At 50.5% G+C, this 23,105-nt stretch overlaps 2 protein-coding genes across 3 annotated transcripts; one reads left to right on the forward strand and one right to left on the reverse strand.

The window, feature by feature from the left end:
- Window positions 1–2,837: 2,837 nt before the first annotated feature.
- Window positions 2,838–5,421, forward strand: LOC140428782 (large ribosomal subunit protein eL20-like). The gene is given in 3 exon segments (XM_072515471.1): window positions 2,838–2,995; window positions 4,975–5,124; window positions 5,126–5,421. Coding segments are annotated over 3 exon segments (522 nt in total). The 5' UTR covers window positions 2,838–2,864; the 3' UTR covers window positions 5,367–5,421.
- Window positions 5,422–7,329: 1,908 nt separating this feature from the next.
- gpalpp1 (GPALPP motifs containing 1) lies at window positions 7,330–23,093 on the reverse strand. Of its 2 annotated transcripts, none has more exons than XM_072514323.1 (8): window positions 22,993–23,093; window positions 19,256–19,427; window positions 16,150–16,254; window positions 12,618–12,705; window positions 10,914–11,048; window positions 9,694–9,858; window positions 8,207–8,305; window positions 7,330–7,739 (listed from the first exon to the last, which is right to left on the reverse strand). In XM_072514323.1, the coding sequence occupies exons 1-8, from the start codon at window positions 23,018–23,020 to the stop codon at window positions 7,521–7,523; spliced, it is 1,011 nt and encodes a 336-aa protein (XP_072370424.1). In that variant the 5' UTR covers window positions 23,021–23,093; the 3' UTR covers window positions 7,330–7,520. The 2 variants fall into 2 exon arrangements, with proteins under 2 accessions (XP_072370424.1, XP_072370423.1); XM_072514322.1 differs by lacking the exon at window positions 22,993–23,093 and adding an exon at window positions 22,750–22,903.
- Between the last annotated feature and the right edge of the window lie 12 nt (window positions 23,094–23,105).

Raw genomic sequence — 23,105 nt, forward strand, 5'->3', positions numbered from 1 at the left:
GCCTGCCTGACATCCTTGTCCCCTTTCCTACCTATGTCGTTGGTGCCAATGTGGACCACGACTTGGGGCTGCTCCCCCTCCCCCCTAAGGACCCGGAAAACACGATCCGAGACATCACGTACCCTTGCACCTGGGAGGCAACATACCAAACGTGAGTCTCTCACGCTCCCACAAAATCTCCTATCTGTGCCCCTGACTATAGAGTCTCCAATTACTAATGCTCTGCTCCTCTCCCCCCTTCCCTTCTGAGCAACAGGGACAGACTCCGTGCCAGAGGCCCGTACACCATGGCTTACCCCTGGTAAGTCCCCCCCCCCACAAGTATCCAAAGCGGTATACTTGTTTCTCAGGGGAACGACCGCAGGGGATCCCTGCACTGACTGTTTTTTCCCAGTCCCTCTTACAGTTACCCACCTATCTCCAATCTTTGGTGTAACTAATTCCCTGAAGCTGCTATCTATGACCCCTTCTGCCTCCCGAATGATCCGAAGTTCTTCCAACTCCAGCTCCAGTTCCCTAACTCGGTCTTGGAGGAGCTGGAGATGGCAGCACTTCCTGCAGGTAAAATCAGCAGGGACACTAACGGCATCCCTCACCTAAAACATCCTGCAGGAGGAACATTGCACTCCCTTCCCTGCCATTCCTCTAACTTTCTACCAAGATCTGGCTAACAACTAAATTAAATTTTTATAAAAAATAATAATATAATAAAATATGGTACTTACCTCAGACCAATGGGTTTTATTATTAGGTTAGAGGAGGAGGGCGGGTGGGAGACACTACACGTGTAGTGTCTCGGGTTTCCTCTCCACCAGAATTTATTGGTGAGGGTCTTCCCAGACGTCCGCGGGTCGACTTCCTGTTCCCGCCTAAAAAACTAATTAAAAAAATTCTCTTCTCTTTTCCAACAGTGTTGGATCGACATCCTCTGCATACCTCCTGTCCACTTCCAACATCTCATCTATTAACCATTGCCGCTCCACCCTCTCCTCCTTATCCACCTTTGCCATAAGTGATATCACCTCCCCCCCACCCCTCACCACTGCCTTCAAAGCTTCCCATACCACCACCTGCGGGACCTCACCCGTACAATTAAACGGCACTTATTCCTCAATCACTTTTCCAATCTTTTCACAAAACCCTCATCCCCCAACAGCCCCACATCCAATTTCCACCCCTGCCTCTGCACTATTGGAATTTGGGATATTTGAAACGATTATGACCAATCCTGCATTGGATTGATCTCGAGTTAAAATTTCTTGTCAGGTTCAGGGTAGCACAGTGCGTGGCACTGTTGCTTCGCAGCTCCAGGGTCCCATGTTCGATTCCCAGCTTGGCTCACTGTCTGTGTGGAGCCTATCCGTGGGTTTCCTCCGGGTGCTCTGGTTTCCTCCCACAAGTCCCGAAAGATGTGCTATTAGGTAATTTGGACACTCTGTGTACCCGAACAGGTGCCGGAATGTGGCGACTGGGGACTTCACACAGTAACTTCATTGCAGTGTTAATGTAAGCCTATTTGTGACAATAAAGATTATTATTACCATTGAGTTGTTCCTTACACAACTGGAATAATGAAAAAGGAAAATCTGAGATTGGATCCAAAATAAAAGTTTAAAAGGAGATATTGTGAAATGAAAATGAGTCCCGGACCGTGCTCTTGTGAGATTAGGGTGATGATGTAATGACATACATTTGAGAGCTTTTACTCCATCCCACAAATGGGCAAATTACAATAGTTATGGACAAGGGAAATAACCCAGCTGGATATATGAACATTGAGGTAAAGGGCCGTGTATGTGACGTGCAGCAGGGAGATGAGGAAGTGAATAGGGATGTGTCCCTGTTTGTCGACAGGTCATGGCAGTGGAGAGCCAAGAACAGGATGGGCGATAGTTGAACAAGGCGAGACAAAATTAAAGGTGGTATCTAATTGATGGATAATGAGAACGACGATGAGGAAAAGTGACTGACACTTAAAAGGATTTTAAGGCGACAATAAAAATACACACAGCTTAAGTGGTTTCTATGGATACAAGAACAAAGTTTCTATTGACGAAGAGATTCAATAAACATTAATGGAAATCTGTCAGCCCAACAGCACTATTATTTGGGACAATTCTCAGATGAGTAAAATGCAATGTAATTTAGCAAGTTACTTGTAAAAGTGTTGTCATCAAAGATAAAGAACAAGCAATCAAAATATATTTATGGCTGGAATCAAAATGCTTTAAAGATATCAAAATATTTTATTGGACTGCAAGATTTCTCCACGGCTCATGATTGGGATAGGATCGTAATTAGTGGGATGCATCAAACTGGATAGGATTAAGTAATTGAGGGCAGTAGAGACATGAACTTAAAAAGCAAACAGGAATTGGGTGAAATTCAATGGAATATTTCAATCCGGCATTGATGTATATTCCAGCAGAAGAGAAGCATAGATGAGGCAGGTAAATTGAGGGTTTCTTAGTGATTTTTGTATCCTTGTCTATGTTTATTCTAATTTAAGAGAACAAGACTTGATACCACACAAAGCATCCGGACCATATGTGGAGATACACAATAATTTTGAAATCTTTTGAGGAGATCACAAGGAATTCAAGAATGTGTGGTATGACACTTGGGGCACTGTGTAAGCGTGCAGGGGAATTACGTGTGAACTAAAACGCAGGAAACAAATTCAAAACGGGCCCGTTGGGATACAGATGAATAGAGAGCTGGAGAATATTTTAAATCAATGCATGGTGTTATTGAATGAGATAGGGACTGTCAGGGAGAAAGAACATATGGCCTAAAGGCAGTTATGCGAGACGTCAAGATTGAACAATTACGCTCTTTTCGGTGGCAGGCGATCGGAGGGTGCCATGAAGGCTTCGGGCACCCTTAAGGAGTACAAGGTGATTGGGCGGCGCCTGCCCTCAACTAAAGAGCCCAACCCTGCGCTGTATCGCATGCGCATCTTTGCTCCAAATCATATTGTCGCCAAGTCTCGATTCTGGGGCGTCATTCTCCGACCCCCCAGCGGGTCGGAGAATGGCCGTTGGCCGCCGTGAATCCCACCCCCGCGGTTGCCGAAGTCTCCGAAGGGAGAAAAGTCGGCGGGGCGTTAATGGCGCCGCTGACGTCGGAGAATGGCACGGGTCTGCGCAAGGCAGCCGATTTTGGGCCTGCCGATATTCTCCCTTCCGGATGGGCCGAAGTCCCGTCGATGTGATGACCGTTCACGTCAACGTAAATCAAACCTCCTTTTCATTGGCGTGAACCTGTGCTCCACGTTCACGCCGACCAGCGTGGAGCTGAGTGACGGCCTGGGGGGTTAGCCGGGGAGGGGGATGGGGGGGGGGGGGGGGGGTCCGTGCCGGGGAGGGGGGATGCGAGGGCAAGTGAGTTGGTCCACCTGGCCAGGTGCCAGCCTCCAACAGTTGGACCCATGCGGTCCATGCCACCTGGCTGGGGGGAAGGAGGGGATATGGGCAATGATGACATGTCGTCGTTCCCCCCCCCCACACCAGGCCGTCATGTTTTCCGATCATCCAGCGATGTTGGCCGCCGTGGCGGCAGCCGCTAATGTCCATGTTGCCCTGGATGAGGAGGAGGAGGAACGTGCCAGAGAGACGGCGCAGGCTGCCGCAGAGGGGCAGGCGGCAGCCGCCCAGGCTGGAGGGACACCTGACCGACAGGACGAGGAGGGGGAGGAGGATGTCGCAGCCGCACGGCAACGGAGGCACCCGAGGGCACTCCGTGTGTACCGGCCCCGGCAGTCATACCAGGACCTCACGGACCAGGAATGCAGGAGGAGACTCCGGATGAGGCGGGAAACCGTGGCACACATCTGCCACCTGCTGGCACACCTGTCACCGCGTGGCACTGGCGGGGGACACCCTCTCCCCGTGTCCTTCAAGGTTACGGTTGCCCTGAACTTTTATGCAACGGGGTCATTCCAGGCACCGAGTGGGGACCTGTCCGGCATATCGCAGACATCGGTGCATCCGGGCAGTGACAGATGCCCTATATGCCATGGCGCACCGCTACATCCGCTTCCCTGTGGACCGGGCCAGCCAAGATGCCCGGGCCGTGGGCTTCTCTGCCGTGGCCGGGTTCCCCATGGTCCAGGGCGCGATCGATGGGATGCACGTCGCCGTGCGGCCACCTGCAGATAACATGGCCGTGTTCACCAATAGGAAGGGGACCTATTCGATGAACATACAGGTGGTCTGCAACCACCGCATGATGATCCTGCAAGTCTGCGCCCGTTACCCAGGCAGTGTACACGACTCATACGTGTTGTCGCAGTCATCCATCCCTGGCATGTATGAGGGACGCCATCCCCGGCTGAGGGGCTGGTTGCTGGGCGACAGGGGGGGATATGGGGGAGGGGGGATATGGGGGAGGGGGTATATGGGGGAGGGGAGATATATGGGGGAGGGGGGATATATGGGGGAGGGGGATATGGGGGAGGGGGGATATGGGGGAGGGGGATATGGGCGAGGCTCACCCTGGCTGCTCTGACGAAGTCGTTCACCTTCTTGTGGCACTGGGTGCCTGTCCGTGGTATCAGGGCCGCAGCGGTGACGGCCTCTGCCACCTCCCTCCACAGACGCCGGCTGTGGCGTGGGGCAACTCTGCGGCCGTGCCCGGGATACAGGGTGTCCCTCCTCTGCTCCACTGCGTCCAGGAGCGCCTCCACATCCCGTGACTGGAACCTCGGGGCTGAGCGGCGGCCAGCCATCCAGTCGGGTGTTCCGGTCGGGTGGGGGGGGAGCAGCGCGCGGCCTTATGAGCCGTCACACCGTGCGGCGTGTATGACGCTGCACGGCGTGAACCACGTGCGCAAGCACGGATCCCGTCACGTTGCTGCTAGCCCATTTCGGGCCGGAGACTTTTGAACCATTTTTCCGGCGTGACGCAAGTCAGATTTGCGCCGTTTTTTGCGCCGATCGGCGGACTTTGCGCCGATAACGGAGAATTTCACCCCTGGTACTTCATTTCACTGATGAAGAAAATAAAGAAGTCTGCCGGTGAAATCGTTTATTGTGGACATGTTTTTGAGAAGTCACCTGCAAAAGTGAAGAACTTTGGTATCTGGCTGCGCTATTACTCTCGCAGTGGAACCCATAATATGTACCGAGTACAGGGATCTGACCACTGCAGGCGCTGTAACCCTGTGCTACCATGATATGGGAGCTCGTCATCGTGCTCATTCCATTCAGATCATGAAAGTAGAGGAGATTACATCAAGCAAGTGTCGCCGACCTGCTGTTAAGCAGTTCCACAATTCCAAGATCAAGTTCCCTCTGCCACACAGAATCCTGCGTCAACAGCACAAGCCCCGTTTCACCACCAAGAGACCAAATACTCTCTTCTAAAATGTATTGACAGTTGAAACTTTGTGAAAATAAAAGTCTGGCTGACAAAAAAAAAGATTGAACAATTACTGGTATAATCTATCTACCTGCCTTGCAATTAAAATGATCAGTTCTGTTCTCTAAATTCAAAGTCCTTTGTGCCAAGAAAACAAGTATTAAGACATTCAGCCTTATGCATTAAATTAGTGCAGTTTAACTTGTGATGTTTAAGAGAAGTCATTTTATTTGATTTTGTAGGTTTAGAATTAAGTTCTATAATTAGCTTTTGTAACTCTTTAGTTCTTTAAATCTTAATATCTGTTCGTTGAACGCAGTTATATTCAGCAGATCAATTACTTTCATTGATGTATTTTATACAGACTTTGTGTAATTTAAAAAGTAACTAATTCCAAGTAACCAGAGAGGATTAACAACAACCTTCAAATACCTGTAAAGTCACTGATAGGGGTCTAATTTAATACTAATTAAATGAGATTTTGAGACAATGGGCTCAAGATATCAATCATGGTAGCATGCCAGCATATTTCCCCCCATCCTGAACAAATGGGCAAGGAAGCTATCAAAACTTTCTTTTATCTCAGCAAAAGGCAGCAGAAACAAACTTTAATGAGGAATGGCCCCAGAAGTAATGGATACATTAGAGGGCAGTCAATGGACTATGGGATCCCTGATTTTATTTATTTTACTTGGTTTTGAACAAAAAAGGGGACTATGGGAAATGACATCAATAGATGACCATCACCGTTGAGAAAACAATTAGACTAATTACAGATTGATCCACCCCTTGAGAAAATAATTAGTTTCTCATTTAGGTCAATTGAAATGCAATTACATCACTGATTACACTGCATTGTGGCATGCAATTAGTTAATAAGCAGCAGCTTTCACTGACCAAGTTGCACATTGAGTATGGAATTTAAGTCTTTTTGTAGTACCTGCTGTCCAGAAGAGGTTAGGAGAGAGGAACTGTCAACTGTTAATTTGGGTAAAACCAGTGGCCAAAAGGGGGGACTGAAGTGGTTAAAAATCATTGACTGCAGATATGCTCCTGGGAAACTGCGAGGGTGGAGTAAAAAAAAAACTGCTCGGGCAGACAGCTGTAAAAGCAATAGACAAGCACAGTGTTTCTGTAATTGGTTAAACACTACTGTGGGAAACATCTGTCATTGTGATTGGATATTATCTTCAAATAAGTGTACAATTTTGATTTGTGTATGTAAACTACTCATAGTTGAGCCTAAAGGTATAATTACTGTTGTATTCCGTTGTTCAGGGAGCTTGTGGGCCATATGTTGGCAAACAAGATCAGCTTGCTATAGCTTGAATAAAGATCTTAATTGAGAACTCGTGTCGTCTGGTCTATCAAGGGGAACGAAAGACTCAGCAACTGGATAGCTGATTCAGCGCCAACAGTCAGCATTTGTTACTCATTCCCAATTGCCCTGAAGAATTCATGAACTCTGGGGTACTCATCTGTTAGCGTAACTACCAAGCCACACTACTCTGTTTTCTCTTCCCCAATCCCTCCTGAAGCAAAATCAGAAAATGCTGAAAATACTCATCAGGTTATGGCAGCATCTGTGGAGAGAAACAAGAGTTAACGTTTCAGATCTGTGGCAGTAACTCTTTCCAAAGATGCTGCACAGACTTGAAGTGCAAACTGTTTCCGTCTCCACAGAACTTGCTATGGTTCTGTATTTCAGATTTCCTGCATCCACATTATTCGGCTTTTCCCTCTTGAAACAAATGGCCATTGCTGCGATAATTGTCACAGTCCTCTTTTGAAGTGGCATTCATGTGTGTTCCTCTGACAAATCCACTCAGTATCACTGTACATGCAATCACTTTGCACATCATTGGGATGGGCTTGCTTGGCTGAGGGAGCACCCGGTTGCAAACTTCACCCTTTGTCTTAACCACAGAACAAAAACAAACTGGCAAAGAACCTGCTAAAAAGCAAAAATAAAACTGTTTCACCTTTATTCAGATTAATCAAAATTAAACAAAAGAATATTTTATAACAAGAGACCTGCTATTCATATAACACGCAAATTCGAACATTGTAGTTACAATACAGAAATATTACAGCAGAGTTAAACTATAGACTGACTGCAGTTGCTCTATATCTGCAATTTGCCAGTATTTTTTTCATTTTTATAGGAACATGTTGCTTTTTCCATGTGAAAATCTGGTGTTCAGCTCCTTTGACTTTTTGATCAAGGCTTTCTTCTGAGCTTCATCAAACCGATGAACCTGCAGATCCTGTTCACGGTCAAACGCCCGTCGTTCCTGGGGTTTGTCCTTCTCAACTTCTGCTTTTCTCTTCAACTTCTTGCTGTGCATGTCGAGGAGGGACTCCGATCGTCTAGATTCCTTGGAATCACAACAACAAAAGGTTAGCCGTCATTTCTGACATGATCGCAGCCCCTCTTCTCATCCTAGACATTCCAGCCACCTGGTGAAGGAAACCAAGGTGTCCCAGCACACAAACCTCTTTAGCACCATGGTACTACAATGGTCACAGGCTAGGAACCCATACCAACGGTGGCCGACTGCTCACACTAACTTTACAACCTGTTACATCTTGCTGAAAATGAAAGGACTAATCTGAGAGGAAACACCCTCCCAGAAAATGGACTCAGGTTATACTAGGAATGGTGCAACAAATTGGAGGAAAGACCAATGGTTGAAGAATTACTTACCATTGAGTTCCTCAGAAGTAGCTCTGTTTTGGGCTACATTATTTGAAGTGGGAGGCACAGTTTTTTAAAAACGCTGTTCTAATCTTCAATGTTTTTGCACATATTGCATTATTTTTGGATGTAAAACAAACTGCTTACATTGTACGATGCCACCTCTTTGGCCATCCGTTTATCTCTTTCGGAGAGTCTGGGCCGCTCAGGTTCTTTTGAAGGGGAGTCTTTGGCTTTTATTGTTTCCTGAGGGAGCAAAGCAAATTCAGGTGACACCAATTATCCAGGCACAAATCTCCTCAGAGGAAACGGTTTAAAAAAAAGATCACAACGAAAAGCTGAAAACAGTTAGATGTGGCTGTGTATACAGACATCACGTTCCAAATAGAATGGAGATGTAGAGTGATTTCCATCTCAATCATGGCTGGACTGTTCACAAATGCACTGATCTGTGTTAAGTAACTAATCTGCTCTCACTGTATTTTGCTGGAGAAATAATCCTGCTTTAATCAGGAGACTTGCCATAGTTTTGCTAATGTGTTTGGTATGATGCACTTTACAGAACCTTTATTTAAATATGCTCTGCTGAGTAAACAGACCGCAATACGACCTGCACTGCCTTTAACTCATTGGTTAACAAAGTGCTGTCAAATATCCACTTCAGTCAAAGAAAGTTACCCTGCAACAGGTGCTATAAAATGCAAGATGGCCTACAAGCTTGAGTGAATGAGGTACAAAAGTGCCCTCTCAAAAAATCTTAATCTTACTCCAATATTCAGACCAGAAAACTGCAGACAAAAATCTGCAATTAATCCTCATTTAATACTAGCCACCTTCAAAAACCAAGGAAACTTTTGTGAGGGCCATGAAGAATCCAGCACGAGTTTCAAGGATACAAAGAAATAATATTTATTTACAATAACATATATACACAGCAGCAACCTCGCTTGCTGCTTACTCCTTTCTGCTGGTTCCAAACTGGCCAGCTGTATTTATACAGGGAGTCTGCTAATGATTTCTCCGTCCCCCTCATTGGGGAAGCTCATACTCCCACAGGATTGTGGGATTGTCATTAGTCCCTAGCCAATGGTAAGCAGGCAGGTTATAACAGAAACAAAAGTGGTCTGTAATCTTTTTGGGACTCTCCTTGCTTAACCAGAATACGTTTGGATGGATTTGATTTATTTCCTCTTTCCTCAATGAGTGACATTATTCCAGAGCACTACCTACTCTTGAAATAGTGGTGTATTCAATCTAATCTGCCAGGAGTCCAGATTTCCCTTCCCTCGTACAGTAATGTCTCTTCAGCACTTTGTGGCTCAATTTGAGACTGCTGGCCCAGGCAAGGCAGAGAGAGTGACTCCCAGAAGAACCTTGCTGACACAATATTAACAGCAAGGTCTTCGTAATGGAGTTGGGGTTGGCCGTTTGCTGAAACTGAAAACAAATCCCTACAAAATGTTAAAAATTTGCACCCGCTCCCACTAAGTGTCCAAGTATTATTTCCTGTGAGGCTTTCCTTGCAACACTTTGTTGAGACCACCTGTATCGTGAAAACAGGAATCCAATTTGATTTACTGAGCCATTAAAATCTATCAGAGGCAGGTCAGCAATCAGTAATACTGAGGCCCTACCTGAGCTTTCTTTTCCTTGTCAACCGGAGTATCTGTCCATATGGAACGGTCGGATGACTCTCCGTTCGCACGCCTCTTAAACGTCCTCGCGCCCAAGCCTATGTTTTGTAAAACTGGTGGAAGCTCAGTCATCCAGCACTCTCTGACCTGTTTCTGGGCATCATCCTGACAGATAAAGACAGTGGGAAAAGACGGGAGGAAAATTTTAGTCCTTGGATGAAGCAAATGAAATGAAAATGAAAAGAAAATCGCTTACTGTCACAAGTAGGCTTCAATGAAGTTACTGTGAAAAGCCCCTAGTCGCCACATTCCGGCGCCTGTTCGGGGAGGCTGTTACGGGAAATGATTCCCACCTGAAGACAGAAATGTAAAGCTTTGTCCAACGCACATTGAGACCAGAACCGGGCCAAATGAAATAAGGTAATTTCTCAGTGCTAAGGAGATGTTCAGTTTTAGACTAGGTGCTCGATCCTCCAATATGATTATAGAATATGATTCTACAGGGTTCGCAAGTCTGGTTCTGTACCAGAATTTGTTTGATCCAGGAGAATGGAGGCTAGAAGGCTATTTTTCATCTACAGCACGTAACGTGCGGTGACACTGGTTAGCACTGCTGCCTCACAGCGCCAGGGACCTGGGCTCGATTTCGACCTCGGGTGACTGTGTGCAGTTTGCACTTTCTTTCCATGTCTGCATGATTTCCTCCATGTGCTCTGGTTTCCTCCCAGTCCAAAAATGTGCAGGTTAGGTGGATTAATGGGCAGCATGGTGGCGCAGTGGTTAGCCTACGGCACTGAGGATCCAGGTTCGATCCCGGCCCCGGGTCACTGTCCTTGTGGAGTTTGCACATTCTTGTGTCTGCGGGGGTTTTGCCCCCACAACCCAAAGATGTGCAGGGTAGGTGGATTGGTCACACTACATTGCCCCTTAATTGGAAAAAAAATTATTGGGTACTCTAAATTCTTTTTTAAAAAGTATGTTAAATAAAAAAGGTTCGGTGGATTAGCCATGCTAAATTGCCTCTTAGTGTCTAAAGGTTAGGTGGGGTTATGGGGATAGGGTGGGGAGTGGGCCTATGTAGGGTGCTCTTTTGGATGGTCGGTGCAGACTCGATGGGCCGAATAGCCTCCCTCTACACTGGAGGGATTCTATGACACGGCGTATAGGAAACAAATATCCTTGGCCCATGCAGTAACTGTAGGAAGTAGTTGTTCTCTTACCGCATCACCAGAGACAAGCTTTTCTTTCATTCTGTTTGCTCTGCGTTCAATATCTGCCACCACGTTGCTTTCAGCAGCATCTGTTGAGGGCATCGGACCGATTAGGGCCTCCTCATCACCGTCTTCTTCTGCACACTGTAAAACACAAAAGTGTGGGAAGTCACTAAGCTAGGTTCTTACATCAGTGCTTTTGTTGACAAGACGCGACAGGGATCAGTAAAAGGTGGGAGGCGGTTTGCTTTAAAGACCTGTGGAGAGTCAACCATTGATTCTGGATCCCATGATATCTCATGGACAAGGAAACCTCCTGTTGATTACCAACTGGTGTGCTCCCTCAGCTGATAAAGTCACTACTCTTCCACGTCGAACATCACTTGGAAGACGCAAGGGTGGCAAGGGCACAGAATGTACTTCAATGAGGCCTTACGATGAGACAATTTCACAGTTGTCACAGCCTGATCACGGTCAACTGATCCCTGCTGGAAAAGCATGTACATGGACAGCGGGTGACCACAGAATTGAGCAGTGGTGACACCCCATGTGGTTGAATAGCTCGTCATTTGGAATGGCCTCTCTGGCAGGTTTTAGAAGATTTCTGTCATATCCAGTGCTTTATAGGAAATTAAGAGAATACTTGAATTGGGTCTTAATTTACATACTCGCCTGCTTTCTTACGTTTCACAATTTTCTCCAATTAGGCCTCATACACCCACTGCATCTCAGTCTCCATCCCAAGCCTCTACTGACAGTGTTCCATAACTAGCATGGGATCAGCTTCAGAGGAACCCGGATTTTCCCTCTGAATGAGGCAATTTTCACTCTGCACGGTGAAGGATGGGCAGGAATCGGTGAGAACACTAACTCCCCATGCTCCCCTCTCTCTCCTCGCTTCCACCAAACTGCTGTAAAATTTCTTTGGAAGAAACTAGGTTATAGTAAAGCAGATTTAAAGAACAGCAAGAATGATTAGGTTTCCACCCTGCTCAGAGAGCCGCAGCAAAGTATTACGGGTAGCAACGTACCAAAAGTCAGAAAGGAGATTTCTGTAATTCAGTCAGTGACAAGTAATATTAATGATGTGGAGATGCCAGCGTTGGACTGGGGTGAACACAGTAAGAAGTCTTACAACACCAGGTTGAAGTCCAGCAGGTTTGTTTCGATATCGCTAGCTTTCGGAGCACTGCTCCTTCCTCAGGTGAATGAAGAGGTATGTTCCAGAAACATATATATAGACAAATTCAAAGATGCCAGACAATGCTTGGAATGCGAGCATTAGCAGGTGATTAAATCTTTACAGATCCAGAGATGGGGTCACCCCAGGTTAAAGAGGTGTGAATTCGTTGTCGCAGACTCGGCCAACGTTGTCTACCTCATACGCTGCAGGAAAGGATGTCCCGAAACGTGGTACATTGGCGAGACCATGCAGACGCTGAGACAACGAATGAACGGACATCGCGCGACAATCACCAGACAGGAATGTTCCCTTCCAGTCGGGGAACACTTCAGCAGTCAAGGGCATTCAGCCTCTGATTTCCGGTTAAGCGTTCTCCAAGGCGGCCTTCAGGACGCGCGACAACACAGAATCGCCGAGCAGAAACTTATAGCGGTATCGAAACAAACCTGTTGAAGTAATATTAAATCAGTAGCAACACATGTTACAACATTAAAAATACTTGAGGGGGAGGTTTCTTAAATCCTACTTACCGCTGTGCTCAAACTTGAGGGTATAGCTGGTTCTCTCTCTTTTTCTGACCGACTGAATCCAGGTGGTAGTGCGGGGCCTATAAAAGGCCTAAAGAAAAAAAGTGCAACAAGTGAGCAAAATTCTAGCTCATGGAATAAAAGGGAAATTAGCACTCAGATAAGTAATTGGCTGAGTGACAGGAAACAGAGAGTGGTGATGATTGGTTGTTTTTCAGATTGGAAAAACTTTTGTAATGGTGTTCCCCTGGGCCAGTGTTGGGACCCTTGCACTTCCTGATATATATTAATGACCTGGACTATGGTGTTCAGGGCGCAGTTTCAAAATTTACAGATGATACAAATGTGATGAGGATAGTCTTGCACTTCAAAATGACATAGACATGTTCGTAGATTGGGCAGACAAGTGGCAGATGAAATTCAATGCAGAGAAAAGTGTGAGGTGATTCATTTTGGCAGGAAGAATACGGACAGTATAAAATAAAGGCAGAAACTCTAAAGGAGCTGTAGAAACAGAGGAACCTCGGTGTTTAAGTACACAAGTCATTAAAGATGGCAGGACAAATTGAGAGAGCAGTTAATAAATCATATAGCATCTTAGATTTTATTAAAAGGGGCATTCATTACAAGAGTAAGGAGGTCACATTAAATTTGTATAAGACATTAGTTAGGCCTCATTCTGAGTACTGCCTCCAGTTCTGGGCCCCATTCTTGAGGAAGGACATGATGCATGAGACAGAGATTGGAGGAGATTCAAAAGAATGGTTCCAGGGATAAAGAATTGTAGCTATGAGCACAGGTTGGAGAAGTTGGTACCCTTTTCCTCGGAGAAAAGACCGAGAGTAGATTGATTGAGGTATTCAAGGTCCTGAGGGGTGTGGGCAGGGTAAAGAGCGAGTAACTGTTGCCACTCAAGGGAGCATCAAGACCTAAAGCACACAAATTCAAAAATAATTGGCAAAAGGAGCAACTGTGATGTGAGGAAAAGTTTTTCACCCAGGGGGTGGTTGGAGTCTTGAACAAACTTCCTGAGAGGGTGGTGGAGGTAGGTTCGATCAAGGTGTTCAAAAGAGAATTGGATTACTATCTGAATAGAAAGAATGTGCAAGGTTATGGGGAAAGGCAGGGTAGTGGGACTAGGTAGAATGCTCTTTCAGAGAGCCAGTGCTGACTCAATGAGCCTCAAAGCCTCCTTCTGCACTGTAAAGATTCTGTGAAGTGAATCTTCAGATCACGTTTCAGGATCAGTCTCTGGTAGTACACAAAGGCTTCAGTCTTCTCCTATCAGGCCTGGCGATTTGGTCATGAGAATATAGCCCCAGTGAAGCTGCTAGCTCAGCAATATTGTCCCCAGGTTTACCATACCAGGAATATAACCCACCATGATGGAAATAGGAGAAAAACAAAAGTCATAAGAGTTTGTTCCTTTTTGGAGAGGGATGGGGGTTTGCATGTGGCAGCATTCTTCGACCGAACACTGCACTCAATTTTTTTGAAGGTGAAGCTGTCACAGTGTTGTTTGTGAATGTTACCCTACAAGGAGCTCCGAGGACATTTCTTGTCCTCTTTTAGATCATTTTTATTGTTCACAAACCTCTGGTTTGTGCTGCCCGGGGAACCCAACACAAGATAGAACCCACCCGGAAATGTTTCAGCATCAAGCAGGGACATGAACAAACAATCGCCCAGGTTAAAAACAGCCAGTTCCTGCAAGCAGTCGGGAAGATCTGCAGCCTTATTAGCTGTGGCTTAGTAAATAGCACTCTCCCCTCAGTCTCACAAAGTTGTGGCTTCAAGTTCCACTTCAGAGTTTTGAGCGCAAAATCCAGGTTGACACTCCGTGCAGTACTAAGGGAGTACTGTACTGTCAGAGATGCTGCCTTTCCTCGAATAGAAACAGATCCCATGACAATATTTCTGAGTACAACAGGGGTGTTATACCCGGTGTCCTGGCCAATACTCACCCCTCAACCATAGGAACACTGGAGCAGGAGTAAACCATTCAGCCCATTGAGCCTGCTTCACCATCCAAAATGATCATGATAATCATCCATCTCAATGCCCTTTTTCCCACACTATCCCCATATCTCCTGATGTCATTGGCATTTAGAAATGTGTCAACATCTGCTTTAAACACACTCAATGATTGAGCTTCCACAGTCTCTGGGTAGAAAATTCCAAAGATTCACAGCCCTCGGAGTAAAAATGTATCTCCTCACTTCGGCCCTAAGCATCTTTTCTCTTATATTCGCTGGTTCTAGACTCCCCAACCAGGGAAACTTCTTACCTGCACCTAAACATCTCCTCTGAATTTCCCGTCTATCCCTTTAAGTATTTTGTAGGTTTCAATGAGATCACCTTTCATTCTTCAAAACTCTAGAAAACAGAGACTCAGTTTGCCTAATCTCTCTTCATTGGACAGTCCTGCCATCCTGGGAACAAGTCTAGTGAACCGTTGTTGGACTCCCCCTATGGTAATAATATTCTTCCTAAGGGGACCAAAACTACACAGAATACTCAAGGTGTGATCTAACTAAGGCTGTATACAATTGAATAAGAAGTCTTACAACACCAGGTTAAAGTCCAACAGGTTTGTTTCGATATCACTAGCTTTCGGAGCGCTGCTCCTTCCTCAGGTGAATGAAGAGGTATGTTCCAGAAACATATATATAGACAAATTCAAAGATGCCATCTGCTTTCTTGCATCTTTGTAGAAACTTAATGTCAGTGTCTATATGTGCGATCTTCCTGGAGATCCTCTCCACCTTGAGCCGGCAGTTTGGGTGTCGATGGTAGCCATGATGTGGAGATGCCGGTGTTGGACTGGGGTGAGCACAGTAAGAAGTCTTACAACACCAGGTTAAAGTCCAACAGGTTTGTTTCGAGCTAGTGATATCGAAACAAACCTGTTGGACTTTAACCTGGTGTTGTAAGACTTCTTACTGTGCTCATCCCAGTCCAACGCCGGCATCTCCACATCATGGCTATATAATTGAAGCAAGGCTTTGCTACTCCTGTACTGAAACCCTCTTGAGATAAAGGCCAATATAGCATTAAGCCTTCCTAATTGCCTGCTGAAACTGCATGTTAGCCTTCAGTGACTTAATTCATGAGGACACCCAGGTCCTTTGTTCATCTACACTTTCTAATCTCTTATCATTTAAGAAACACTCTGCGCATGTGTTTCTCCCATCAAAGTAAATAACCTCACTCATTTCCATATTATATTCCATCTGCCATGTTCTTGCCCACTCACTAAGTCTGTCCAAAACCCCTTGAAGTCACTTTGCATCTTCCTCACCAACACACATTCCCACCTAACCTTGTGTCACCTGCAAACTTGGAAATATTACATTTAATCCTCACATCCAAATCATTGATATATATTGCGAACAGCTGGAGCCCTGTGGTATCAAAAAGGATGGTGTTGGGGACCTCTAGTGGCAGAAAGATTGCAGCATCTGAGTGATTTTGACCTGAATCTGAGGGACAACAATAATATCACAGCTTATTTGTTTCATGATATATCATTTACCGTTCAGGCGATTGCTCTCGTTTTGGAAAACCTGGGGGAAGAGCAGGACCAAAAAATCCATCGTCCTCATCATCATCTTCATCATGCGGAGCAGCAAGCTGTTTGCTGATTAAGAAAAAGAAGACATCATCACCATGTAATCAGCACGTGCAGGACCCTTGCCATGCAATCAATCCCGTGGGCGTGCAGGACCCTCGCCACACAATCAGACATGTTGGCAGCAGGGACATCGCCACGCAGACACATGGGCGGCAGGGCTGACGTAGCGCAGACAGGCGGGCGGCAGGGCTGACGTAGCGCAGACAGGCGGGCGGCAGGGCTGACGTAGCGCAGACAGGCGGGCGGCAGGGCTGACGTAGCGCAGACAGGCGGGCGGCAGGGCTGACGTAGCGCAGACAGGCGGGCGGCAGGGCTGACGTAGCGCAGACAGGCGGGCGGCAGGGCTGACGTAGCGCAGACAGGCGGGCGGCAGGGCTGACGTAGCGCAGACAGGCGGGCGGCAGGGCTGACGTAGCGCAGACAGGCGGGCGGCAGGGCTGACGTAGCGCAGACAGGCGGGCGGCAGGGCTGACGTAGCGCAGACAGGCGGGCGGCAGGGCTGACGTAGCGCAGACAGGCGGGCGGCAGGGCTGACGTAGCGCAGACAGGCGGGCGGCAGGGCTGACGTAGCGCAGACAGGCGGGCGGCAGGGCTGACGTAGCGCAGACAGGCGGGCGGCAGGGCTGACGTAGCGCAGACAGGCGGGCGGCAGGGCTGACGTAGCGCAGACAGGCGGGCGGCAGGGCTGACGTAGCGCAGACAGGCGGGCGGCAGGGCTGACGTAGCGCAGACAGGCGGGCGGCAGGGCTGACGTAGCGCAGACAGGCGGGCGGCAGGGCTGACGTAGCGCAGACAGGCGGGCGGCAGGGCTGACGTAGCGCAGACAGGCGGGCGGCAGGGCTGACGTAGCGCAGACAGGCGGGCGGCAGGGCTGACGTAGCGCAGACAGGCGGGCGGCAGGGCTGACGTAGCGCAGACAGGCGGGCGGCAGGGCTGACGTAGCGCAGACAGGCGGGCGGCACGGCTGACGTAGCGCAGACAGGCGGGCGGCAGGGCTGACGTAGCGCAGACAGGAGGGCGGCAGGGCTGACGTAGCGCAGACAGGAGGGCGGCAGGGCTGACGTAGCGCAGACAGGAGGGCGGCAGGGCTGACGTAGCGCAGACAGGAGGGCGGCAGGGCTGACGTAGCGCAGACAGGAGGGCGGCAGGGCTGACGTAGCGCAGACAGTCCCGGAACATCACTGCAGGAGTTCCTCAGGATAGTGTCCTCGGCCCAACCATCTTCAGCTGCTTCATCAATGACCACCCTTCCATCACATGGTCTGAAGTGGGGATGTTCGCTGATAATTGCACAATGTTCAGCACCATTCACGATCCTCAGATACTGAAGCAGTTCAAGTCCAATACAAGCACGGGGCAGCACGGTAGCCTTGTGGATAGCACAATTGCTTCACAGCTCCAGGGTCCCAGGTTCGATTCCGGCTTGGGTCACTGTCTGTGCGGAGTCTGCACGTCCTCCCCGTGTGCGTGGGTTTCCTCCGGGTGCTCCGGTTTCCTCCCACAGTCCAAAGATGTGCAGGTTAGGTGGATTGGCCATGATAAATTGCCCCTCGTGTCCAAAATTACCCTAAGTGTTGGGTGGGGTTACTGGGTTATGGGGATAGGGTGGAGGTGTTGACTTTGGGTAGGGTGCTCTTTCCAAGAGCCGGTGCAGACTCGATGGGCCGAATGGCCTCCTTCTGCACTGTAAATTCTATGATTCTATGATAATCTATGGCAATATCCAGGCTTGGGCTGACAAGTGGCAAGTTTGCACCACCCAACGAGAGAGAATCGAACCATTACCCCTTGACATTACCATCCCTGAATCCCCAATATCAACATCCCGGGGTTACCATTGACCAGAAACTGAACTGGACTAGCCATATAAATAGTGTTGCTAGAAGTGCATTTAGCACAAAGAACAATGGTTACGGTTGCTGGAGATCAATAATTTCAGTCCCAGGAGTTCTTCAGGGTAATGTCCTAGCACCAACCATCTTTAGCTACTTTATCAATAACCGTCCTCCGATTGGGGCAGCACTGTGGTTAGCACTGGTGCTTCACAGCACCAGGGTCCCAGGTTCTATTCCCGGCGTGGGTCACTGTCTGTGTGGAGTCAGTAAGTTCTCCGTGTCTGCGTGGGTTTCCTCCGGGTGCCCGGTTTCCTCCCACAAGTCTCGAAAGATGTGTTTGTCAGGTGAATTGGATATTCTGAATTTTCCCTGTGTACCCGAAGACGTCGGAATGTGGCGACTATGGGATTTTCACAGTAATGTCATTGCAGTGTTAATTTAAACCTACTTGTGACAATAAATATCATCATAACATTAGAGGTGGGGATGGTTAGTTCAATTTGCAATTCCTCAGTAATGAAGCAATTTAGGGATTCATATGCAGCAAGACCCGGACAATATCCAGGCTTGGGCTGTTAAGTTAAGGCTCTTAAGCACAGGGCTAAATCGCTGGCTTTGAAAGCAGGCCAAGGCAGGCCAGCAGCACGGTTCAATTCCCATACCAGCCTCCCCGAACAGGCGCCGGAATGTGGTGACTAGGGGCTTTTCACAGTAACTTCATTTGAAGCCTACTTGTGACAATTTTCATTTCATTTCATTTAAGTGGCAAGCAACATCTTTGGGTTGTGGGGGTGAAACCCATGCAGACACGAGGAGAATGTGCAAACTCCACACGGACAGTGATCCAAGGCCGGGATTTGAACCCGGTTCCTCAGCGCCAGAGGCAGCAATGCTAACCGCTGTGCCATGTGCCGCCCCCACCACCTTCTCAATGGAAATTTGGGATGGGCACTAAATGCTGGCCTCACTGGAGATGTCCACAATCCATGAATGAATAAAATACAGACCGCACAATTAGCACTGTCACTAAGCAATCAGTTCGATATACAGGACCATAACAATACAATCAACACCAGACACAGCACTGCTGCCACAAACGCAATGTTTTCGGATATGAACAAAGATGCACATCCAATATGGTCAGGTCTCTTGATCGATCAGCACTCGTTTACCTGTCTCCCGACTTGCCGTTACACTCCTCTATAGTTGAGTCGGTGGATTTCCTCAACTCCAGCGGTGAGTTTTGCTGCCCCTCGTCAACGCAGTGAATAATGGCTTCCTCATCACCCGAACTGTCTGAGCTCTTGCTCGCCTGAAATCCTGGAGGCAACGCTGGTCCTGCAACTGTTACATAATGTTGTAACAAAGAATTCATCATATATCGGGATAAAAACTTAACCATCAAGTGACCCCCGTGTTCTTGCTCCTAAAGATGGAGATTCAATCCCCGCACCAGAGCTTGTGACCATCACTCACGTGGCTTTTCCAGCAGTTTAACTGGAGAAAGGAACGGGAGGACAAGATAAAATCCAGTGAATTTTATTTATCGAAGGCGATTTACTAGGGCTAACAGGGTTCAGTAGCACAATGGATATTTTAGTAATTCAAGGAACTCAAGTTCAAATATCATTTGATCATACTGATTTTTTTAAGTTCTAGAAATATAAAGTTGGTATGAATAGAAGTGATCTACAAGGCTGTCAGATTGTTGTTATAATCTAATGGGTACTTTAAAGTTTGTTAGGGAGGGATGCCTGCTGTCTTTACCCAGCTCCAAGGTCCAAGGTTTGATTCCCGGCTTGGGTCACTGTGTGGTGTCTGCACGTTCTCCCGGTGTCTGCATAGGTTTCCTCTGGCTGCTCTGGTTTCCTCCCACAAGTCCCGAAAGACATGCTGTTCGACAATTTGGACATTCTGAATTCTCCCTCTGTGCACCCGAACAGGCGACGGAATGTGGCAACTAGGGGCTTTTCACAGTAACTTCATTGCAGTGTTAATGTCAGCCTATTTGTAACACTAATAAAGATTATTATTATTAACTTGGCCTTCATGTTGTAAGAGTCCTTCCTTTGCTCCCATTTTTTCTTTTCTTATTTTTGGTCCATATTTGGAACGTGCCTATAAGCAGAGGACTCAAGCTGAAGCAGCCTGCTTGTCAGGACATTGTGTTCCTAAGTGCTGTATTTTGGAGAAGAGAAACAGACTCGTCAGCACTGAGTGAATCTTGGGAGCCAGCTTTGGAGGAAGTCAGTTCCGATTGGCAAGCTGGCAACCTGTGTGTTGGCCAGGGACTGTGTTTTGCCTGACAAGCGTCAGTGAATGGTTCCTGCATGATGCTTTTTGAGAGAACTGGGCATAAGTGTTTAGACCTTATAAGTCCCGGGGGATGAGATTTGAGGGTGGGTTCCAGGAGAGGGGGAAGAGACTGGGGGGTGGGGGCAGAGTCCCAGGGGAGTGGGGGCAGAGTCCCAGGAGAGTGGCATGGTAGCACAGTGGTTAGACTGTTGCTTCAGTGTCAGGGATCCGGGTTAGATTCCCGGCTTGGGTCAGTGTTTGTGAGGAGTCTGCACGTTCTCCCCGTTTCCTCTGTGCGCTCCGGTTTTCCCCCACAAGTCCCAAAAGACATGCTTTTTATGTGAACTGGGCATTCAGAGTATACCCGAACAGGCGCTGGAATGTGGAGACTAGGGGCTTTTCACAGGGCGGGGTGCTGGAGGGAGGGGGGGGGCGGGGTCCCAGAGGGAGGGGGGGGGGCGGCGGGGTCCCAGAGGGAGGGCGGCGGGGTCCCAGAGGGGGGGGGGGGGGGGGGGAGAAGGGCGACGGGTTCCGGGGGGGGGGGTGCGGGTTCCTAGAGAGAGGGGGGGGGGGCGGGTTCCCAGAGGGGGGGGGGGGGTGGCGACGGGGTCCCAGAGGGGGGGGGGGGGGGGGGGGCGCGCGGGATCCCAGAGGGAGGGGTGGTGTGCGGGTTCCCGGAGAGAGGGGGGGGGGGACACGGGTTCCCAGAGAGAGGGGGGGGGGGCGGCGGGGCCCCAGAGGGGGGGGGGGGGGGCGGCGGGGCCCCAGAGGGAGGGGGGGCGGGGTCCCAGAGGGAGGGGGGGGGGGGAGGGTAGTGGTGTCCCAGAGGGGGGGGGGGGTCAAGGGGCAGTCGGTTGAGGGGTCTGGGGGCGGGGTGAGGGGTCCCGGGGGGGTGGGGGTGAGGGGTCCCGGGGGGGTGGGGGTGAGGGGTCCCGGGGGGGTGGGGTGAGGGGTCCCGGGGGGGTGGGGGTGAGGGGTCCCGGGGGGGTGGGGGTGAGGGGTGCCGGGGGGGTGGGGGTGAGGGGTGCCGGGGGGGTGGGGGTGAGGGGTGCCGGGGGGGTGGGGGTGAGGGGTGCCGGGGGGGTGGGGGTGAGGGGTCCCGGGGGGGTGGGGGTGAGGGGTCCCGGGGGGGTGGGGGTGAGGGGTCCCGGGGGGGGGGGGGGGGGGTGGGTGGGGGTGACGGGTCCCCGAGGAATCACCGGGTGGGGGGCGGGGAATCACCGGGTTGGGGGGGGGGGGGGGAAATCACCGGGGAGTGGGGGGGGGGGGAAGTCACCGGGTTGGGGGGGGGGGGAGAAATCACCGGGTTGGGGGGGGGGGGGGGGGGGGGAGAGAAATCACCGGGTGGGGGGGGGGGCGCGCGGGCGGTCACCGGGGGGGGGGGGGGGGGGGTCACCGGGGGGGGGGGGGGGTCACCGGGGGGGGGGGGGGGGGGGGGGGGGTCCACCGCCGGGGGGGGGAATCACCGGGGGGGGGGGAATCACCGGAGGGGGGGGGGGAATCACCGGAGGGGGGGGCGGGGGGAATCACCGGAGGGGGGGGGGGGGGAATCACCGGAGGGGGGGGGGGGGAATCACCGGAGGGGGGGGGGGGGGAAATCACCGGGGGGGGGGGGGGGGAGAAAATCACCGGGGGGGGGGGGGGGAATCACGGGGGGGGGGGGAAATCACCGGGGGGGGGGGGGAATCACCGGGGGGGGGGGGGGAATCACCGGGGGGGGGGGGGGGAATCACCGGGGGGGGGGGGGGAATCACCGGGGGGGGGGGGAATCACCGGGGGGGGGGGGGGAAAATCACCGGGGGGGGGGGGGGAAATCACCGGGGGGGGGGGAATCACCGGGGGGGGGGGGGGGGAGAAAATCACCGGGGGGGGGGGAAATCACCGGGGGGGGGGGGGAATCACCGGGGGGGGGGGGGAAATCACCGGGGGGGGGGGGGGAAATCACCGGGGGGGGGGGGAAATCACCGGGGGGGGGGGGAAATCACCGGGGGGGGGGGGGGAAATCACCGGGGGGGGGGGGGGGAAATCACCGGGGGGGGGGGGGGGAAATCACCGGGGGGGGGGGGGGGAAATCACCGGGGGGGGGGGGGGAATCACCGGGGGGGGGGGGAAATCACCGGGGGGGGGGGGAAATCACCGGGGGGGGGGGGGAAATCACCGGGGGGGGGGGGGGAAATCACCGGGGGGGGGGGGGGAAATCACCGGGGGGGGGGGGGGAAATCACCGGGGGGGGGGGGGAAATCACCGGGGGGGGGGGGGGGAAATCACCGGGGGGGGGGGGGAAATCACCGGGGGGGGGGGGGGGAAATCACCGGGGCGTGGTCCCGGAGGGTTGCAGCCGCGGATCTTCCAAAACCGTGTGCGCGCGCACCTGTCTGGTCGAAAGCCGCTGTGGAGGGCCGCCGGCGGCCGCATTGGGAATCCTGGTGCTGTCCTCGCGCTGTCCGGTAACCGGGGGGCAGCGCGGGCCCGATCAACGGCACCTTCTCCTCGGACATGACGCAGTGCAGCTTCCAGCACTCCCCCCTCCCCACCAAGCCGCGGCCGCTGAATTGAATTCGCCACCAACCGCCAGATACATTTACAATTCAACAAACAACAATAAAATCACTACTTATTGGACTTTCTTTTAAAAGCGGCATCGAGGCGGTCGTGAAAAGTAAACGCTGAAAGCTCGTTTCGGCCTCACTCCGACAACAATGAGCGAGAAGATGGTGTCCTCCAGAC

This window comes from Scyliorhinus torazame, chromosome 8 (genome assembly GCF_047496885.1).
Source record: "Scyliorhinus torazame isolate Kashiwa2021f chromosome 8, sScyTor2.1, whole genome shotgun sequence".
Classification (NCBI taxonomy): Eukaryota; Metazoa; Chordata; class Chondrichthyes; order Carcharhiniformes; family Scyliorhinidae; genus Scyliorhinus; species Scyliorhinus torazame.

Coding starts and splice junctions, on each gene's coding strand:
- gpalpp1 (XM_072514322.1), bottom strand. CDS start 22,876: ATGTCCGAGGAGAAGGTGCCGTTGATCGGGCCCGCGCTGCCCCCCGGT. Junction 9,859..10,913: donor AGCTTGTCTCTGGTGATGCG/GTAAGAGAACAA, acceptor TTTATCTGTCAG/GATGATGCCCAGAAACAGGT. Junction 7,740..8,206: donor AAGAGGTGGCATCGTACAAT/GTAAGCAGTTTG, acceptor TGTGATTCCAAG/GAATCTAGACGATCGGAGTC.